Source organism: Dermacentor silvarum, chromosome 1 (assembly GCF_013339745.2).
Source record: "Dermacentor silvarum isolate Dsil-2018 chromosome 1, BIME_Dsil_1.4, whole genome shotgun sequence".
NCBI lineage: Eukaryota > Metazoa > Arthropoda > Arachnida > Ixodida > Ixodidae > Dermacentor > Dermacentor silvarum.
This window is the reverse complement of record NC_051154.1, coordinates 157,495,290-157,516,777: the sequence shown is the minus strand read 5'-3', so window position 1 is coordinate 157,516,777 and position 21,488 is coordinate 157,495,290. Positions and strand designations below refer to the sequence as shown.

The following is a 21,488-nucleotide window of genomic DNA, read 5'->3' as shown; positions in this document are numbered from 1 at the left end:
GGCGACCCGTGGCCGTGTTTCACGTACGGCGGTCCACACTGGAGCGCTGGGCTACATCGGTAAAGAAAGAATAGTAAGCAATGAGGTTATATTTTTTGGTAATAGCACAGCAGCTGCTTTGTTACAGTATATCTGACCGAGTACTGAGTTGCCTTGGCGACCCTGTGGCTTCCGCTGGTCCCAAGCATTGTCTCTCAAGTTTTCGAGAAACAATCTCAACTAGCTCAGCTGAGAACCATCGTGTATTTATTGCCTCTCGAACCGGCCAGCAACGTACTATCGACCAAAAAAGTTTACGGACCACGGTATCTCAGAAAACGCTAAATATCCGAGCAGCCTTTAAAAGTGGCCGGTAAAACCGTATACACCTAATGTTGTTCGCATATACCAGTAGAGGTTGGAAATGGGAATCCCAGGCTGCGTTTTGAGGCTGCGGAGATATTGAGCTTTTTGTCAGATCCCTTGGTCCGTAAACTTTTTTTTGGTCGATAGTACATAAATATTGATATCTTTGCGTCGCAGCACACCACTTGAGCGATTTAGGCAGAAGTATGGAAGACTGTACCAGAACCATTCTCGCCTGTATGATGGAGGCGCAGTTTGGAGGACGGCTGTGTTGTTGCGCGCAAGTTTCTTCTTCCAGCACTTTTTTTGTTTCTACGTTTAATGTTTGACAACATGCTAATGCTGTTGATTGAAGCGAAACGGGGCCGTCGAATCCTTGTAAGTCCAGCTTTTCTCCCCCCACCCCCCTATTCACAGACGGTCGCGGAGATTCTAGGTCAAGGTCGATAAAAAAAAAAAAAAAGTAGCTAGACCGAGCGCGCGATAGCGCTATCATTCTCCGTTTAAGCGGGGGCTTTCTCTTTTTATAGAGATGGCAAGTTCTATAGCAAAGCGTTTCTGGATTTCTCGGAAACAGCCGTGTGGATGGCGCGATTGAAAGTTAAGGCCGTTTGAAAATTGAAAAACATTCGCAAAGAGCTTGTCTGCTGTACCAGAATGTTTCTGCCATTTGCAGATGCGACCGTGACAGGTGCATGCAGTGACGCTGAAGGTGGTATACACTTTAGTATCATGGAATACACAGCCAGGAGAGGGTGTTGTGAATCTTATACGCATGTTCTTTAAAAAAGTGGGGAGGGGATACGATTCTTAAGTAGTCCGCTTTTAACCTTTCTTAACCCATCTCCCAAAGCGGGTTGCTCAATTACACTAAGGAACAGCCAGCCTTGCTTCTTGAAACTTGTTTCACTGCGTACTCCGTCCGCGCCTTTATTACGGCAATGGATGAGGAGACCTTCAAGAACCTTCCTGGCGTGTATCATGTCATGGAAGCATAGAATTAGTATCTCAAGCGAGGCCTCCATGACCATAGGTACAACGCGAAGGACACGGGCAGACGTAGACGCACACAGCGCTGAATTATGCACTCATAATAGTATTATGTACTCATAATAACATTAGGCACTCATAAATCGTACCAGTCTGTCACAATCGTGGCGCTACGCCATGCAGGGCGTCGACCCCTGCAGCATGCGTCGACCCACGCGTGCCGATAAACCATCTGGAAGCCCCACCTTGGCATGTCATTTTTACCGATGTCTATAAAGAAGACAAAATATTTTCAGCTTCAAGGATTTCACATGTCGGGTGATTCGTGTGCTTGTTCAAGATAGTGCACTTGTTAAACACAGGAAAGCATTTGCATGATTTACACTGTGAAGCTTGCCGCCCTTCAAATGCATCAAATGCATCAAATGCACTTTAATTTGAGCGGCCTTCAATTGCCTCGAGCGGCCAGTCGCGTGGAAATTTTGCGTGTATTCCCGGGCTTCTTTCACTCTCGGAAAAACACTTTTATGTAGCACGTATCAAGCAACAGAAAGCTGTATCAGGCGTTTCTCATGTTGCTCTACAATTTTCTCATTGACACTTTTCATCTAATTATAATAATTGAGAAGTTGATTAACACTAATGATCTAATTGGGCGGAATGCAAGAAGAAGAATCTGAGTATCTCTAAGCGACGGCAAACATTACATTGGTTCAGTTACGTTTGTTCTTTGTCCTTGAAGTCGATGAAAGTCTCTTCAAGGTGATTATCGGCGTTGATGAAGCAGAAGGCAGGTTGGAGGTAACAAAACTTGAAGATATATTGCAACGAATATATTTACACAGTCAAATGCAGAGTTAGCAAAACAACACTGATGCAAAACACACAAGTAAACAGCGCCTTACTCTTCGACTTGTCTTAAGTTAGAGCCTAGGACATCTGTTACTACATACGACCAACCGAGTCTCACTGTTCTACCACTAAGTGGTTACCGCCCAGACTAGCGTTGCATCGTACGGAGTCTTACTGATCAATCAGGTTTAGTGATTACAGCCTAGACTGAGGAACAAGCACCTCGTCTCGATTGTTATAGGTGAAAGAGACAAAGAAAAAGGGCGGTAGGACCGTTGGCCCATCCCACGGAAGCAATTGCCAATGAGAGCTGAAAGTTTGTTAAGCCACAACCCAAAGGGGTGGGCTTACAATTAAAAGTAAATGTATTGGAAAACAACCCTGTTTTCCTTCTTTCCCCAACTCCGTTTCCCTCGGCTATTTCCACGTGGTCAGTGACGACCTCAGCAAACACGCCAGGCACGCACGATTTATTGCTAGGCCATCTCAAGCCTCGGTGGCGTTTCTAGCCAGCAGGGGGCTCGGGGGCTGGTGTCACAACACTGTGTACCGCAGTCCCCCCCCCCCCCCCCTCAAGATTTTTTCGCGTGGAAAAATAATGACCGTTGGCGGCATTCGGACCCGGTGTTTTCCAGACGACGTTCTTCGAACGCGATCCTCGCATGCGCACTGCGCCTCTATGGCGCGCACTGCAAGCTGACACTCGACACCACGCGGGCTTTTCTCAGCGCTCAAAACAAGATACACGTGGTTGCCGCCCGGACGCGTAGGGGAGTGGACCCCCGCTCCGTACGCACAACCAACGCCTCCTCTAGAATAGGCGTTGGCACAACACATGGTCAACAATGCTAGGCCATAAACCTCGGCGCCGTCTCTAGCCCGCAGGGGACTCGGAGGCCGGCGCCACAACACCGCGTACAGCCGTTCCACTCGAGGTTTGTCCGCGTTGACCCATTATGACCATCGGCGGAATACCAACCCAGTGCGTGCAAGACAGCGTTCACCGAATCCGTTCTCCGCATCCGCACCGCCCCCCCCCCCGGCGCGCGCCGCGGCTCGTCACCCGACACCACGCGGGCCGTTCGACCCCTCAAAAACAGAAACGGTTGCTGCCCGGACGCGCTGGGGAGTGACCGCCTCCCTATTCATAAAACACGTGGGCAAGTTGCGGCACTGCGACAATATATACAAAACAATCATGCAGCCCTACACCGGCCATTCTGTATGTTCGATAGAAGCGCGGCCTAACAGGTTCTGTCCAGCTACGTGGTATTTGCATATTTTTAACGGTTGCTTAGCGTCTGCTTTCCTCTTCGTGACGTGATCGATAATAAATATCGGTAGCTTAAGCAGACTCTATACATGTATATCAAAGACATGGGACCCCCCCTCCCTCGCGTGTGCGTGTGCGTGTGCTTGTGAAGAAATTACGTAAAAAGTAAAGTAAGCTCAGTAAAATACAGTAAGTACGACAGGTACAGTGAGCGTTTGGAGCAACGGTCTCTCATCGCGCCGCTGAATGGACCAGTCTTCGAAAACGCATCATTGAGACGACCCGCGCGATCGGCGAAGACATCATTAGTTGTTAATCTCCGTTAAGCGTAGATGGCGTCGTCCTCGTCGGGGCGAAGTGAGTTTCACAAGTCAAGGACGGCTATACGCGTGAAAATGCACGTGTGACCAGGCTATACCTATACTCCCTTAGCAATAGCTTGTTCGCTGCGTCTTTGCGCTAGAAAACTTAAATACGCGCAAAAACGCGTAAGGCTTTTTTTTTTTTTTTTTTTTTTTCGGGGGGGGGGGGGGATACCTTCAGCCCTCTGAAAAGGGCTGAAGGTATCCCGTGAAAAATGCGCATGGTGACATTTACACAAACGCCAGTGTCTCCATACGTGGTGATAACAACGGAAAGCCGATATCGTACAGTAAAGGTAAGATTCTTGACGGCTATGATTGACAGACACCTGTCCTGGACTACTTATATGAACTACGTGAAAAAGCATCTGACAGCTATTTGTCACTTTGAGTTTCTTTGGACACACCCACCCGCCGTGGTCGCTTAACGGCAATGGTGCATGTTGCCCTGCTATAAGTACGAGGCCGCTGGATCGAACCCCGGCCGCGGCGGCCGCATTTCGATGGGAGCGAAATGCAAAAACGCCTATGTCCCGTCCATCGGGGAGACGTTAAAGATCCCCAGGTGGTCAAAATTAATCCCGAGTACCCCACTACGGCGTGCCTCATAATTAGAGCAGTAGTTTTGGCGCGTAAAGTTCCAGACTTTAATGAAATGTTGGACACACCCGAGATCTTTTCTGCATACACTCTATACTGCATACAGTGGTACATGATGGTATTTTCGGATTCCTGCTGTACAACAGCCTATCCGTCTTCCCTGGTACCTACAGAACTAACATGCACATAATTCAGGGCATCCAAGCATAAGCTCTCAGAACATGCTCCGGCTTACCGTAGAGCACGCCAACGGCGGAAACTTGTCATCGCTCAAGACTACACAACGCTCGGTGCTGTTGAGGCAATGCGTGTGCACGTCATAAATTTCGCCCAGACCCCTTCCCATCATCTCGCCAGTCTTTCCGCTGAAAGGCCCTGTGCGAACTTCAGTACAACTCTGTACGCATCATTGCTAACTTTCAACAGGGTATTTCGGTTAACTTGAGCGAAACTTTTAAACCAAGGTAATGTTGTCTGTGTCGCTTGGAGATACTCACATTATTTTTTGCATTCCACCTAATTACATAATTATTTTAATTAATCAACTTCTCAATTATTATAATTCGATGAAAAGTGTCAACGAGAAAATTGTAGAGAAACATGAAAAACTTCCGATACATCTTTCTGTTCATCAATACGTGCTACATAAAAGTGTTTTTCCGAGCATGAAAGAAGTCCGCGAATACACGCAATTTCGCGCAGTTCGTACCCAAAATTTTGCATGAACAAACAAGCCCCTTAAAGGTTATCCTATTTTCTTTTTCTTGCGCAGGTGTTATCCAACAGCAGAGTGGCCTTGGAAAACCTTATCAAGTGAGTGTGCACTCCTGGTTGCCTCTGGATCCGCCAGTGAGGGAGGGGCGACGGCAGGGGAGGTTGGCCTTGCCGAGGCTATAGCTGCCTGACGTCATGTTCCCCCCTTAGTTTCTTTCCCCACGCTTTCTCCAGCCATGGCCGCTTCTGTCGTTTCCGTATGTCTCTTCAGGGCTGGAGGCGCGCGCATCCCGGGTTCTATGGCTTACGTAGGTACCGGAAGGCACAGCAGGGGAGGTTGGCCTTGCCGAGGCTATAGCTGCCTGACGTCATGTTCCCCCCTTAGTTTCTTTCCCCACGCTTTCTCCAGCCATGGCCGCTTCTGTCGTTTCCGTATGTCTCTTCAGGGCTGGAGGCGCACTCATCCCGGGTTCTATGGCTTGCGTAGGTACCGGAAGTCATAACCTTTCGGGGGACCATGTCAGTCCATCACCTCCTAGTCAGGCCGTATATGTCGAATTCCCCAATATTGTCAAATTTGTAATGGAGGCACTTTGAGCCAATCAGAGAGGCCGTACTGCCAGGTAAACTGAATCGATGAGAGCAACCAGAATCAAGCGTACTTAAGCCAGTCAGAGCTGATCAGATTGCAAATTCGACATGGCGGGATTCGACAATGTCCAGAATAACACCCGGTGTCCATGGGTGCCACGCAGTTGCTACACGTTAGGCTGGCGCAGTGCCACAGTGCTGCCAACCCTAGGGAAATTTGAAATATGTCGAAATCTAAGGAAGTTTTTCGCTACGACGCTAAAGAAAGAACAAAAAAATTCTGCACGGATGTATGCCACTCTGACAACTGATACATCAAAGATAAATAAATTAGGGGGGGGGGGGGTTGACAGTTTGCCAATACCATCTAAACAGCACTAATTTCGATTTCTTCACGGGAAATTGTCAAAAAATGCGCTTTTTGCTAGTGTGCAGACGATTGCGCATCTTACATCTTAGTTGCAGTACTAAAATGCGTAAGGAAAGAAAAGGGGTTAAACAAAACGGGGGGTTAAGTCGGCCTCAGGGGGGGGGGGGGTTACAACCCCCGAATCCCCCCCCCCCCCCCCCCCCGTCGGTGCGCCACTGTAGTGCAGGACCGAGGCTATGACGTGTTGTGCTGTACTTGGCTGACTTGATTGTAGTCAATCAGAGCAGACTGCTCGTCGTCTTCTGCATTAGCAGACGAAAAACGACTGACTTTGTACTTCTCCTTACTTCGCACCCACTAGCTGCCTATGTGTCCTTGCCAGAGCACTAAAAGCCGATGTACTAGTTTCCTTTCAGCAAAAAATCTAGACAAACTCCGGCTAAATGCATTACGAATGCGCAGCGCACGAAGACAACTTCGCTATATGCATATAACACAGCGCGGAGTAAATAAGATCCGTGAGTGAGATAATTCTATCTTCTTGGGAGATTAGCTTACCTTCGTCTGTGACACATGGTCGCACCAGCACTTCGCTATTTATTGAGGACGCCGCCATTTTGCGATCACAGAGAGAGAGAGACGGATATAAGGAAGGCAGGGATGTTAACCAGTCAAGAGTCCGGTTGGCCACCCTACGCTCGGGGAAGGGAGAAGGGGAAGAGAAATAAGGGAGAGAAAGAGAGGGAGGGTGGGGAGGTATGGATACGTGCACGGACCGTACTATAGACTCAAAGGCGCTCGTACATACCAGACGCTCTGAGAAAGCGCAAAAGTGCCTTCACTTCCTGCTGAGCCGATGATCGGTGGGGACGGTGTTCTAGTATAGTCTGTTATCTCAGAGGACGATCATCTAGTTTCCTGGGTGCGTTGATCATACATTGTCTTTCTGCTTCAAATTGAGGACAGCGGCACAATAAGGGGTCAATGTTTTCCTCGCATCCGCAGACATCACATACAGGACTGTCAGCCATTCCAGTTAGTGCTGAATAAGCTTTCGTAAAGGCAACTCCTTCTTTCTGTTGCTTTACGTACCAAAACCAGTTCTGATTTTGAGGCACGCCGTAGTGGAGGGCTGCGGATTAATTTTGACCTCCTCGGGTTATTTAACGTACACTACAATGCAAGCACACGGGCGTTTTTGCATTTCGCCTCCATCAAAATGCGGCCGTCGCAGCCGGGATTCGATCTCGCGACCTCGTGATCAGCAGCGCAACGCCTTAGCCACTGAGCCACCAGGGCGGGTGTAAAGGTAACTCCCAAACACAACTGACACAGAAGAGACGCCTCGCGTCGGTGCCAGAGGTCCGAGTTGCAGCGAAGAGTTTAGTCTGTGCAGTTTGATGCGCCTTGTATGTGTAGTATTATACTCAGCTAACGAGAGTGTGCGTGCTAAAATGCGAAGCTGTCTCGCAGCGTTGGTCCTTGATAGATGAATGGGGACGCGGTGGTCTTCTTGGTTTGACGGCAAAGCACAGTCTATCGTCCGGCGCCATGCTGGTATGTGGGATCGCGCTGGAGGGTGCATGGCGAACGTGCCGTTGACGACGAGTGGCAAGTTTTCGCTTTTTCCTTGGAGGTGTCAACAGGGTTTTGGGATTGGGAAACTTCTTAGCGTTTCGTTACTAGGCTTTTAGGTTCGTTATAGCTCTAATATCGAACGGCGAAGGGCCTAGAGGCGCTGCCACAGCTCTGCCCGCGATAGAAATAAATAAAATTTAATTCTGGGGTTTTAGGTGCCAAAACCAAGATATTATTACGATAACATCGAAAGATGTTGAAGAGACGAGCCGCCGCGCGAAAGACGACGAAGTGTGTCTGTGCTCTTGGTGCGAGCGATTGTGGGCCTGGCTCTCTGGCTTCTGTGTAAATAGCCTGTAAATAGCCTCTTTCGTCTGTGTCCTTTCACACGTAACATTCTGGTGGAGGTTAGCGATCCCCGTCCTCACCACGGAACTCCGAAGTGGTCGGTACATCGAGCTTGTCACCATGCCCCCCGGTGACGAGACCGCCTCTGCAACGGCTTCGGCTCGCCCGACTACGCCTATCGTCACGGTTGCCCAACATCGCGACCCTGGTGTGTTCTCTGGCCTGGAGGGACAGGATGTTGACGAGTGGATCAAGCTCTATGAACACGCCAGTGCTAATAACAGGTGGGACCCAACCATTATGCTCGCCAATGTCATCTTTTATCTCGGCGGCACCCCACGCGTGTGGCACCAAACGCATGACGACGAGTTCACCAGTTGGGACACTTTCAAAGAACAGCTTCGGGAACTGTTCGGCGACCCTCTTGGGCGCAAGGTTGCCGCGAGGAAGGCTCTTGCGTCTCGTGTGCAGACCTCTACAGAGCCGTATGTTTCATACATCCTCGACGTCTTGGCTCTATGCCGCAAAGCTGACGATAATATGTCCGAAGCAGATAAAGTGGCCCATGTGCTAAAAGGCATTGCCGACGACGCTTTCAATTTGCTTGTTTTCGGCAACGTCTCGACTGTCGACGCCATCATAAAAGAATGCCGTCGCCTTGAACACGCTAAGAGCCGCCGTATCACACCCCACATCACGCGGCTACCCAACACTGCTGCTACGTCGACATGTGAGGGTCGACCGCGTCAGGCCACCACCTGTGACGACGTAACTCGAATTGTTCGTCGCGAGCTCGAGGCTGCCTGTTCCTCAGCTTTCTCCACGACGCCTCCTGATCCGCCAGCTACCACGATTGCGATGATTCAGGCCGTCGTCAGACAGGAATTTGAAAACATGGGTCTGAACTCCGTGTGTTCAACGTCTCAACCTAGCGTTCCCCAGTTCTCTAGTGGCCCTCCTCGCCCTCGGCAGTCCCTTTCTGCCACATCTCGCCGCAACCCGTCCGAATGGCGTACCCCTGATGACAGGCCGATCTGCTTCCACTGCTGTCGCATCGGCCACGTCGCTCGTCACTGCCGCAACCGATGGCCACCTCCTCCTCGGACATACGCCACCGCTTATCCCCGCACCTTCGGACCTTCTGTTCCCTATGCCTCCCGCCATGAACCCACTGTCGCTGATGCCCCTGCTCCGAACCGTCGCTACAGCCGCTCGCCCTCACCTCGACGCCACCAGTCTCGTTCGCCCCAACCCCGTCGATTTTCGTCGCCGCCTATCACCTCCCGGATGCCGCCGGAAAACTAGACACTGCAGCTTCTGGAGGTGAAGCTGCGTTGTCGACCCTGCCCTCAAATCCTCTGCTCACGTTGCCTACGAACCAAAACCTTCTTGACGTTGACGTCGACGGCTATCCTGTCACTGCACTGATCGATACAGGGGCCCATATTTCCATTATGAATGCTGCCTTCCGACGACGACTCAGAAAGCTCCTCACCCCAGCGTCGGCACGCGTCGTCCGCGTCGCGGATGGCGGTACTGTCCCTATCGTCGGCATGTGTACGGCACGTGTCAGCATCGCCGGCCGCCACACTCCTGTCCTCTTCACCGTGCTTGCTCATTGCCCCCACGACCTAATTCTCGGACTCGATTTTCTTTCTGCACATTCTGCTCTTATTGACTGCTCTGCCAGCACCCTTCGCCTTGAGTTGCAGATTCTCGCAGAACCTCCTGATGAACCCCAGTGCCGCTTACGCCCCAAAGGCTTTATTCGCCTACCACCAAAGTCAATAGCCTATATTGAACTGTTGTCTTCCCCACCTGTTCCTGATGGCGAGTACCTCGTCACTCCTCTGCCCGACATTCCACTACAGTATGACGTCACCGTGCCTCACACTATTCTTACCATTACTAATAACTGCACTCGCATGCCTATCTTCAACTTTGGATTGGCAAAACAAATTCTCCCGCAAGGTGTTTGCCTTGCCAACGTTGACTGCCTCGGCGACCATCAAGTGGCAGCTTTATCAGCCGATGGTTCTTCCGAGCTTGGCGTGCCCCTCGCGCCAGCCTCGGGCACCGATCCCAACATAAAGAAAATGGTTGCAGCGGACCTGTCCTCTACTCAGGCTGAAGACCTTTCCAAAGTGTTATCGGCCTACAGAGATATTTTCGACTTCGACGATCGCCCTTTAGGCCAGACGCTCGCGGTCAAGCATCGGATTCCTACTGGCGATGCTACGCCTATTCACCGACGACCATATCGCGTTTCTGCGTCGGAACGCCGAGTAATTCAAAATGAAGTGACCAAAATGCTAGATAAAGACATCATTGAGCCTTCTTCGAGTCCCTGGGCGTCACCTGTGGTGTTGGTTAAGAAGAAGGACGGCACGTGGCGCTTCTGTGTAGACTACCGCCATTTGAACAAAATTACTAAGAAGGACGTCTACCCGCTCCCACGAATCGACGACGCCCTTGACTGCCTTCACGGTTCCAGCTATTTCTCTTCTATTGATCTTCGCTCTGGATACTGGCAGATTGCTGTCGACGACATGGACAGAGAAAAAACCGCGTTCGTAACACCTGATGGCCTATACCAATTTAAAGTAATGCCGTTTGGATTATGCAATGCCCCGGCCACCTTTGAGCGTATGATGGACTCCTTGCTCCAAGGTTTTAAATGGTCCACGTGTCTCTGTTACCTCGACGACATCATCGTCTTCTCGCCAACGTTCGACTCTCACCTTGAGCGTCTAACAGCTATACTTGATGTATTTCGAAAGGCGAAGCTGCAACTCAACTCGTCCAAATGTCGTTTTGGCCGCCGCCAAATTACTGTTCTGGGCCATCTCGTCGACGCTTCCGGAGTGCAGCCTGATCCCGACAAAACTCGCGCCGTCCGAGACTTTCCGGTTCCGAAGACAGCCGCAGACGTTCGCAGTTTTGTTGGGCTATGCTCGTACTTTCGTCGTTTTGTTCAGGATTTCGCGGCAATTGCTAGACCCCTCACTAATCTTTTGAAGAAAGGCGTACAATTTTCGTGGGGTACTTCAGAAGCCACCGCCTTCTCTCGTCTCGTCACTCTTCTCACCTCACCGCCCATTCTCGCCCACTTCGACCCTGATGCCCCTACAGAATTGCGTACAGATGCCAGCGGTCATGGTGTAGGTGCCGTCTTAGCCCAGCGTCAGCGTGGCCAGGATCTCGTTATTTCTTACGCAAGCCGCCTCCTATCACCATCGGAGCGCAACTATTCCATTACGGAAAGAGAATGCCTTGCTGTTGTCTGGGCAGTTGCGAAGTTCCGCCCTTACCTTTACGGTCGCCCTTTCTCTGTCGTCACTGACCATCATGCTCTCTGCTGGCTCTCATCGCTCAAAGATCCTACAGGCCGGCTTGGTCGATGGGCTTTGAGGCTACAAGATTTTTCATATTCCGTGGTGTACAAGTCTGGCCGCCTGCACCAAGACGCTGACAGCTTGTCGCGTTACCCTGTTGACGACTCTGACTCCTCCAATACTGACAGTGCTGCTTCCGTTTTCTCAGTATCCCAGCTCCTTCATTTCGCCGACGAGCAACGTCGTGATGCCTACACCAGAGCACTCATCGACCGTTTGGAACACTCTCCGGCCGATACTACTCTATGCCTCTTCGTACTCCGCGACGGTACTCTATACCGTCGTAACCTTCATTCGGACGGCCCCGAGTTTCTACTTGTAGTCCCTAAACACCTCCGCTCAACCGTTCTAGAAGAGCTTCACGACGCCCCAACGGCAGGACACCTCGGCGTCTCTCGAACCTATGACCGAGTACGTCGCCGTTTTTTCTGGCCGGGCCTTGCCCGTTCCGTACGGCGTTACGTCGCTGCTTGTGAACTTTGCCAACGACGCAAGAAGCCTTCCCAGCTCCCCGCTGGTTACCTGCAGCCACTCGACATCCCTGCCGAGCCCTTTCATCGTGTTGGCTTAGACCTTCTCGGCCCCTTTCCGGAATCTACATCAGGAAACAAGTGGATAGCCGTCGCTGCGGACTACGCGACCCGCTACGCCGTAACACGCGCTCTTCCGACCAGTTGCGCTACTGACGTCGCGGACTTCCTCCTCTACGATATCATTTTGATGCATGGTGCTCCGCGTCAAATGCTCACCGACCGTGGCCGTACGTTCTTGTCCAAAGTCATTGACGACATCATGCGTGCCTGCTCAATACAGCACAAAATTACCACCTCCTACCACCCACAAACGAACGGCCTCACTGAGCGTTTGAACCGCACGCTTACAGACATGCTATCGAAGTACGTTTCCGCCGACCACCGTGACTGGGACCTCGCTCTACCTTACATTACCTTTGCATACAACTCTTCCCGTCTCGAAACTGCTGGCTTTTCCCCGTTTTACCTATTGTATGGCCGAGAACCGACGCTACCACTAGACACTGTGCTCCCGTTCCCCACAGCTTCAACTAGCGATTATGCCTGTGATGCAATCGCCCGTGCTGACCATGCTCGCCAACTTGCGCGTGCTCGTCTGCAAGTGTCTCAAGAAAAACAAACAACGCTACGACCTCCGTCACCGTGATGTGCATTTTGCGCCCGGCACCCTCGTGTTGCTTTGGTCACCATCGCGTAAAGTTGGCCTTTGTGAAAAACTGCTCTCCTGTTACACAGGCCCATATCGCGTGCTCCGCCAAGTGACCGATGTCACCTACGAAATCGTTCTAGCCACGCCCACTACGTCCTCCGCTGTGACCACCAGTGATATTGTCCACGTCGCCCGGCTCAAACCCTACACCTCTCCAAGCACCTTGGATATTTAACAGCACCGTGACGGCGCTTTTGCCGCCGGGGGGGTAGTATTACGATAACATCGAAAGATGTTGAAGAGACGAGCCGCCGCGCGAAAGACGACGAAGTGTGTCTGTGCTCTTGGTGCGAGCGATTGTGGGCCTGGCTCTCTGGCTTCTGTGTAAATAGCCTGTAAATAGCCTCTTTCGTCTGTGTCCTTTCACACGTAACAATATGAAAGCACGCCGTAGTGGGACACTTGGGATAAATTTTGACCACCTGGTTTTTTATAACGTGCAACCAATGCACGGTACACGGGCGTTTTTGCATTTCGCCCTCGAGTTCGCTACCGTGCGTTCACTGGAAACAAAATATTCTGAACATATACACTCTACGAAGCTGATGGAGCTCCTGCTTTGCCCAGGGGACGCTGTGAAAATGGTGCTAAAGAGCGCCCTCTGTCCTGAACTGGGTAGTACCAAGCTCGGTCGTCTGCTTTGGAAAGCACGTTTACAATATGGACCCGTCACTTTCGGTTGTGTTGTAGCACGGCCTGCAGCGAATATCTGGCGCCGAAGATTTTTTCAGGGGTGGCACGCTGCGTAAAGGCAAGAAATTGTGTCACGCCGAATACGTGTACGCCGTTCAAGAAATAAGCGGCGAAGTTTTATCGCGGTGTCAATCGCAGCAAGTGAAGCGAATCGCGTACGAAGTTGAACTTCAGTTAAGGTTTGCACGCTGCTAGATTCAGACGCACAAACGCGAGGAAATGTTTGCTATAAAGGAATTGACAGCAGACATGTGTACGGAACTGCTCGAACGCACGACGGTACGCGCCGCGACGGCAGCGGTCTTTCAGCATGCCGCGAAACGGCGGGCCTCCTGCAATCTTTGTTGACTGCATGCCGCTAAACAAGTAGTCATGTCTGCGCTGTAGTAGCGACCATCGGTCCATTTAGCATCTGATTAATAACTGATGCAATGCATGAGCTCGCAGTAACGTACGTGCGAATTGCGCGCTGCAGCGCGAGCTCGTGCGCTGCTGGCTTGATGTAGCTCTTAATGACAGCGCTCGAACATCGATGTGCTGTAATCAATACTGCCTTGCTGCGCTGCGTTAACGTCTTGGCTTGAGGTCAAGGATGAGCACATTTAACTCTCGAACCTGTGCTGCTCGTATACTGGGGTAGTGAAGTTATCCAGCGCGCTCGACGCTCCGCTGCGTGAGGCCTTGAAGGAAAATGGTAGAATCTGATGTTGGTATTCAGGCCTTCTTGCTCGTGGCAGCCCATGACGCAGCAGTAACGACGGTGATGCTTTTTCGAGGCTGAGCTAGGTCTCTGCGGATCGGCGTCGCCTATTCCTTCTGCTTTCAGCATTACGTCCAACGGCGCACGAAGAGTCCGTTTTCGTAAAACTAGGCTGCGGCCAGCTCGCAGCGTGGTCGACGTGGTCTGTGAGAAGTGACGAGCCTTTTCGCACTCGCAACAGGGCAGAAAAAAAGTGAAAATCACCACAAAACTCTGGCTAGAAACGTGCTTCGCCACAGCCAGGGCTAAATACTACCCAAGGTACTTACTACCCAATACTAGAGTGTACTAGAATGTGGTCGAGTGGGACAAGCGGCTGGGGCGGCGCATACTTTGCAGTGAGGCGCCCGACGTGGAAAAATACTGGGGCGGCGCTGCAGTCGAAGTGGATTGGGCCGCATCAAGGTCGCGCCGTTGGAAACTGCTGGCGATACTACTCGGCAGCGTCATTCGTACTACTTCGCGCGCTGGTATTTGCGTTCAGACCGCTCAAATGGGGTTCATAATTGCATATGACATGTATTTATGCCTTAAGAATAAATTACTTTCTTTCTCTTCTTTATTTATTTTTTACTATTTTTTAATACCGCTCTGTCATTGCGCATGCATTGCGGCTGCAGTGTCGGCTTTAATTCTGCTATGTTATTGCACGGTTCCCTTCGGAGAAAAAATATTTTTCTCGTTCTTCAAGCAGCATGTATCTCTCGTGTGTATTGTTGCGCATAAAGTTTTTCATCAGTAGGTCCTGCGAAACGCAGAAGGAGAAACATATGCAACCTTCCTGCTTGCCGCTTCAAGCAAATAAAACATAGCTGCCCCATCCGGCAGCACATAGTAAAATGTGCCGCCGGATGGCGGCACATTTACTATGTGCTATGTTACTATGTGCCGGCGGCACATAGTAAAATAAAACATCGCTGCCCCATCCAAAAAAGCTGCAGCGCAACATTTCATTCAAATTTTCGCCTTTCTCGCGTAACAGAATGCGGGTAATCGGTAAGGGGTCATTTATTGCAGTCGGACCTCGAGCGCCGCAAACGGTTTTAGTTAATTAAATCAAATGGCAATTTTATTAGACAATAATATAAAAATGCGTACAAAGATATTTGGTCCCATAGCCTAAAGCGGCCATTCTATATGCTAATCTTTGGCCGTAAGCCGTACGTGAATTTTTTTTTCCAGTCGATACTTCAAAAAAAAAGAGAGAGAAAAGAAAGCCTGCGCGGTAGCCTAATTAGTAGCTATATAGTATAGTGGATACGGTCTTGAGCTCGCGGGTTCAATCCAGGTCGCGGAATTCGATGGGAACGAAATGGAAAAAGACTCGTGTACTTCTATTTAGGTGCACGTTAAAGAACCCCAGGCGGCAAAAACTATATAAACCGGGTGCCTTAATCATATCGTGGTTTTGCCACGTAAAACCGAAGAATTTGCTTATATTAAAAAAATAAAAAAGCAGGCGGCTGCGTTCTTCGGCTTATTTCTGGGGGTGTCAACAACATAAATTATTCTCGAGTCATGCATCATGCATCATGCTTGAATTTCCGGAAGTGGAGCGCAAAAGACATCGCTGCTTTCTGACCTTACCACAAAACTCGATTTCAGAAAAAAAGTGACGCGAAGGATGTTTTTCGCGCCGCGGAACGTCAAGAAGCAAGGTGCAGAGAGTGGCGCGCTCCGAGTGCTGCCAGTGCAAATGAAGTGTTTTCGTCACGATATGATGACATCATCATTCGGGCGATTCGACGGCGACTGCAGAAGTGACACCTTGCGCTCTCTCACGCGTTCCGGAGCGCGCGCGGTTGAAGCGAGCGAACGAGCAGGCTGGCAGGTAAGAAAGGACGCGCGTGCGCAGTACGTGCTCTCGAACTTCGGCGCGCAGCCGTCAGAAGGCGCAGCCATGCAGTTCAGTCTAAAGCCCCTTGATGTTAGAAAGTAGCGACACGCTTTGATCTACGCCGCAACACCCTCGCCGACGCGGTCAACCTCCTCTTTTTCTCCACCTCTTTCGCGGAGGCAGCGGATCCGCCACGCTGAATGGCTGCGGCGCGCGAGACTACCCCGTCAGGTGACCCTGACGTCACGAAAACGGCGCGAAACTTGCTTTCGCGCGCCTTTAGTTTCTCCCGCTCGCCATGAGCAGTCCAAGTGGTGGTCGCCCTGCCGCTCCGAACGTGTTTCCCAAGTTTTTCCATCCTTTCGTAGGAATCTGAGATTCGTTCTCCGTGAAACTGCCTTGCTGCTGCGCGTTTCAATGCAGCAGCAGGCCAGAGAAAGGGCAAGCCTTATTTTATATCCCCCGAAGTGAACGGAATGTCGTGCGTCGGAAGCAGTGGCTCCATAACATCGGGAGAAGGGATTTCGCCCCTTCTAAGCACGCCGTTCTTTGCGAGGTGAATGTTGCAGCTTTCCTCATATTTGTGGATTAAGTTGCATGGCGATTTTAATGCTCTTCGCCCATAGCCGGACTCTTCGTTCAGTTCAATACAGAGAGCACCGATAACTGTGCATATAGTTTTTTTTTTAAGTGAGTCGGCTGAAATTTTCGTTGACTCTTCGAGCCGTGACAAAGCTTTTTGTGTTTTCGCGCGTGCGTTAGTTTTCAAATGTATGTAATTTGTGAGTTAATGCCTGTAACTCATATTTTGTAGTTGTGTGCGTGTGTGTGTGCGTGTATGTGTGTGCGCGCATCGTGTGTGTGCGTGTGATCCTTGCGCCTGATACTTGTGAAGCCAAGGAACTATTTTACTCTTATTGCGTGCTTATTGTATCTTTGCAAAGTTTCAATACTGCGAGCATTTTTTTTCTTTACGTACTTTATGTTGCGAAGGCATGAACCGCAATATATAGGTAGATAAGTGGTATTATGTATTATTCGCGCATGCTCATTAAGTACAAGCCACGCGCTTCTGGTAATCTCCCTCAATTCTGATAAACTTGACATCTTGAAGTCTGTAAGTTAATTATCAAGTGCCAGTCTTAGCAGCTTCCGTGTAAGCAATCAGCCTTTTTTTTTTTTTGAGAGAAACGCTTAGGTTACTCCCAGAGGTGATGGAATGTAATTTCTCGTCGTTTCATAGTGACGGAATACAGGCGCGTGTGTAAGTTCTATGTTGGCTGTTTCGCAAACACAGCACGTATTTTGCACAGTGGCATTGGTACAAAGGCTTTTGGCCCACTCATTTCGGCGAATTCACTTTAAGTAAACTATCACATTTCTTCTTGGTTACCTTCTCTGAGCCTTTTAAGAGCGAAGATTGTGAACCAATTCTCGTTTATACTCTACGCTGCTTATATTGTATGCACCCAATACACCTCCGCGTTACGGACAACCCAAGTGGCGACGTAGAGGTAAACAACTCAGCCACAGCTTGGTACTCATTTTTTCGGAGCGCTTCCGCTTGTATTTATCGAAGCGTCCTCAAAAAAAAAAAAAATGTCACGACGTTCTATCGGAAACGTACTTTCGTCATGACAGTTTCACAAGGAATAAATTCCCATACAACGCTTCAAAGGGCAGAATAAACAAACGCGCGCATTGATTCTAATGCGGCTGCAGCGAGCCACTGGAGGGTTCAGCGCCGCGCCGGCCCGGTGAGGGGGAGAAATCCGAGGAGAATTGAGGAGGAAAGCGCGCGCGGGGGGGAGAGTGTCGCTACTTTCTAACATCAAGGGGCTTTAGTTCAGTCGCCGCTCCCGTGGTCTCTAATATTTTGCACTCGACTGTACGTTGAATCACGGCCGGGCTCGACTGGCGCGCGCGCTCGCTTCTTACGGCCTTCGCATCGGGGCTAGTTCATGCCTATCGCCGCTGCTTGGAGGGGGGCGCTGCGACCCCACCCTGCTCAGCTGCTCCCAGCCGATCTGTGCAGCGCGCGCAACGCTGGAAGATTGGGTCGGGCGCGCTTCTTACCTCACCGTGAATTCAAGAACAAGTCGCCTAATTGTAGAGGACGCGTAAATGGTTCATCTAGGCTTCTTATAAATGGATGCAGTGTAACTGTATTAATACATCGAGCTTCTTTAAATCCACTAGAGATGCATGCGCCGGGACAACAACTCTCCGCCATCAAATGCATTTTGAGGAATGAAAATAAATATTTATTCCTCGTATACACTTACAATGGTTGCCATACTTTCCGGCGAAAACCCTTGCGGACACAGTAGCTCATAAATGTGTCTTATTCACAATTACAATCTAAAGTGCTTCCTTGGCGGCTTGAGTATATAGGCCGAAGGCTTGTCGTTTTGGTCAGTCAGTTGGTTTGACTGATTTACAAGGAGTATTCTCAGAAACTTCTCAGATTAGCGGATCGTATCGCATGACTGTCGTCAACATCTTCAGGGCAGCTCAAGATGGGAGCGCGTTGTAAATAGGGCTGGACTGCTCTTTCGAGTACTTCTAGTACATTCCTTCGTGGCAGGTGTTCGGAGTCTTTATCGAAAAAAAAAAACGCTATTATTTATTTATTTTATAAATACTGCAATCACCATGCGGTGATTTTAGCAGGTTGGTACAAGCATAACGAATACATTGGTATGTACAGAAAATGCACAGGTTAATAAAGAAAACTGTTGTTTGAACAAATACAAAGCGTACAGGTTGGGCACACGCAACTTTACACTACAGAAGTAAAACACTGTGACTGCAAACATGGCACAAACAAAATAATGTTACTGTAAACATGATAAAAAAGAAGTTAATGTTGGCGCAGAGACGACGTCATTTTTTAGTTGGTTCCAGTCCACTATTGTGCGCGAAAAAAAAATACTACTTAAAAGAGTTGCTGCGTGAGGAAAAAAGAGTTATAGTGAAATTATGTATTTGCCTAGTAGCGTATGCGGAGGAGAAGGCTACGATCTTTGTTATGTCCATCTTATAATTCCCCTTCGTTAGTTGATGCTATCTTGTCCAAATATCTTGTCCAAAAGCGCTAGAAACTCGGGCTAGAAACTCATTGCTTGGGAACTGGTGAAAAGAAACACCGGGTGTTTTCCCGGAACGGGACTTGCAATACGGAAGACAGCAATACACCATCACACAGCAGTTATTTACCGATGTGCAATGAACGGTGCCAAGTCTTGGCTGTGGCCGCGTGTACTAAAGGCTGTGCGACCGTCTTCAGGAGCCCACAAATTACTTCATACTGAACAACGCAGGAGTGAGGATCAACGGCGAATATCTCAGCAACCTTCGGTTTGCAGATGACATTGTCCTATTCAGCAACAATGGAGACGAATTACAACAAATGATTGAGGACCTTAATCGAGAAAGTGTAAGAACTGGGTTGAAGATGAATATGCAGAAGACAAAGATAATGTTCAATAGCCTGGCAAGGGAACAAGAATTCAGGATCGCCAGTCAGCCTCTAGAGTCTGTAAAGGAGTACGTTTATCTAGGTCAATTACTCACAGGGGACCCTGATCATGAGAAAGAAATTTACAGAAGAATAAAATTGGGTTGCTGTGCATACGGCTACGGCAGGCAATGCCAAATCCTGACTGGGAGCTTACCAGTGTCGTTGAAAAGAAAAGTGTACAATCATTGCATTCTACCGGTGCTTACATATGGGGAAGAAACTTGGAGGTTAACAAAGAAGCTCGAGAACAAGTTAAGGACCGCACAAAGAGCGATGGAACGAAAAATCTTAGGAGTAACGTTAAGAGACAGGAAGAGAGCGGTGTGGATCAGAGAACAAACGGGGATTGCCGATGTTCTAGTTGACATTAAGCGGAAGAAATGGAGCTGGGCAGGCCATGTAATGCGAAGGATGGATAACCGGTGGACCATTAGGGTTACAGAATGGATTCCAAGAAAATGGAAGCGCAATCGAGGCCGGCAGAAAACCAGGTGGGATGATGAAGTTAGGAAATTCGCAGGCGCAAGTTGGAATACGCTAGCGCAAGACAGGGGTAATTGGAGATCGCAGGGAGAGGCCTTCGTCCGGCAGTGGGCATAAATATAGGCTGATAATGATGATGATGAACAACACTGACAAAGCACCGAATAAAATGCGCGGGAAAACGATCGTGCAAGCGCGAAGGCAAGCGCATGTACGCGGAGCAGGGGAGGAAGGGTCAGGGTCGCAGCGCCCCTACCGTCGACGGGTGGCGAAACGTGCTGAGAAACTCTCCCATTGTTTCCCCGACGGGTGAGAAGGCCGTAAGAAGCGAGCGCGCGCGCCAGTCGAGCCCGGCCGTGGTTGAATATGCCGCGGAGCGCGTCTCTGCCCCAATCCAGTTCGCTCGCAGCGCCCTCGCACTATTTTTCCACACGCGGCGCCTCAGCGGCAGAGCGCCGTTCGGCCCACTCGACCATTGTCACTCTACCAATACTAGAGTGTACTAGACCCGCGAGCTCCAGTTTAGCAGCGCAACGCCGTATCCACGATATAGGCACTAATTAGGCTACCGCGCAGGCTTTCTTTCTTTTTTGAAGTATCAACTGGAAAAAAAATCCCCACGTACTGATTACGGCTAAAGACATATCTGATTGCCAATGACCGATGTATTTGACCAATGACCAATGTATTTCTAGGTAATTATAAATCAAAGAGTACATAGACATATATATATATATATATATATATATATATATATATATATATATATATATATATGTGTCCGAATGATCTTGCTGCCGGAGAGTCGTGGCTGTTGCGCAGAGGCGCAGTTCCTGAGAGAATTGACGGACGGGTGTTAATAAGTTCTGCTTAGCAAGTTCCTAGCCATAATGCAATATAAAAGCCCTGTTTTGTGGCAGCCTGTAAATCTGCTAAGTTGATTCAGACAAAAATTTTTGACAGTCTCACTATGTCTGCAACCCATTAAAACTGAGTGCCCCATGTGGTACCACACTTTTCTTCAATGAACGCAACAGATCTGCACATATCTCTACGTGCATGTGAGACATGCCGTTCCTTTAATTGTTTCATTATGGTCGTTATGAAAGTGCACCGGATAACTGAACGCAGCCGTTTATAATATACAAGCTGCTGATTTGAGCGGTCATACATTTGGGAATGGCATTACATTTATGCATGAAATATAGGATAAGCCTAACATTTTTTTCTCGGAAATCAGATTCGGGAATAATTTATGTTGTTTACACCCCCAGGAATAAGCCGAAGAACGCAGCCACCTGCTTTTTTTTTCTTTTTCTTTTTTTTTTAATATAAGCAAATTCTTCGGTTTCACGTGGCAAAACCACGATATGATTATGAGGCACCCTGTTTAGTTTTTGCCACCTGTGGTTCTTTAACGCGCACCTAAATAGAAGTACACGAGTCTTTTTCCATTTCGTTCCCATCAAATTCCGCGACCTGGATTGAACCCGCGAGCTCCAGTTTAGCAGCGCAACGCCGTATCCACGATC

At 49.5% G+C, this 21,488-nt stretch overlaps 1 protein-coding gene across 2 annotated transcripts in view; it reads left to right on the top strand.

Moving 5' to 3' along the window:
- The window catches only part of LOC119436275 (diacylglycerol O-acyltransferase 1-like), a 215,378-nt gene that overhangs the window by 95,009 nt on the left and 98,881 nt on the right, over positions 1–21,488 (top strand). For both annotated transcript variants that reach the window (XM_037703076.2, XM_037703075.2), the window contains one exon: positions 5,195–5,235. In XM_037703076.2, the coding sequence (XP_037559004.1) occupies positions 5,195–5,235 (41 nt within the window). The remainder of the gene's footprint in view (positions 1–5,194; positions 5,236–21,488) is intronic.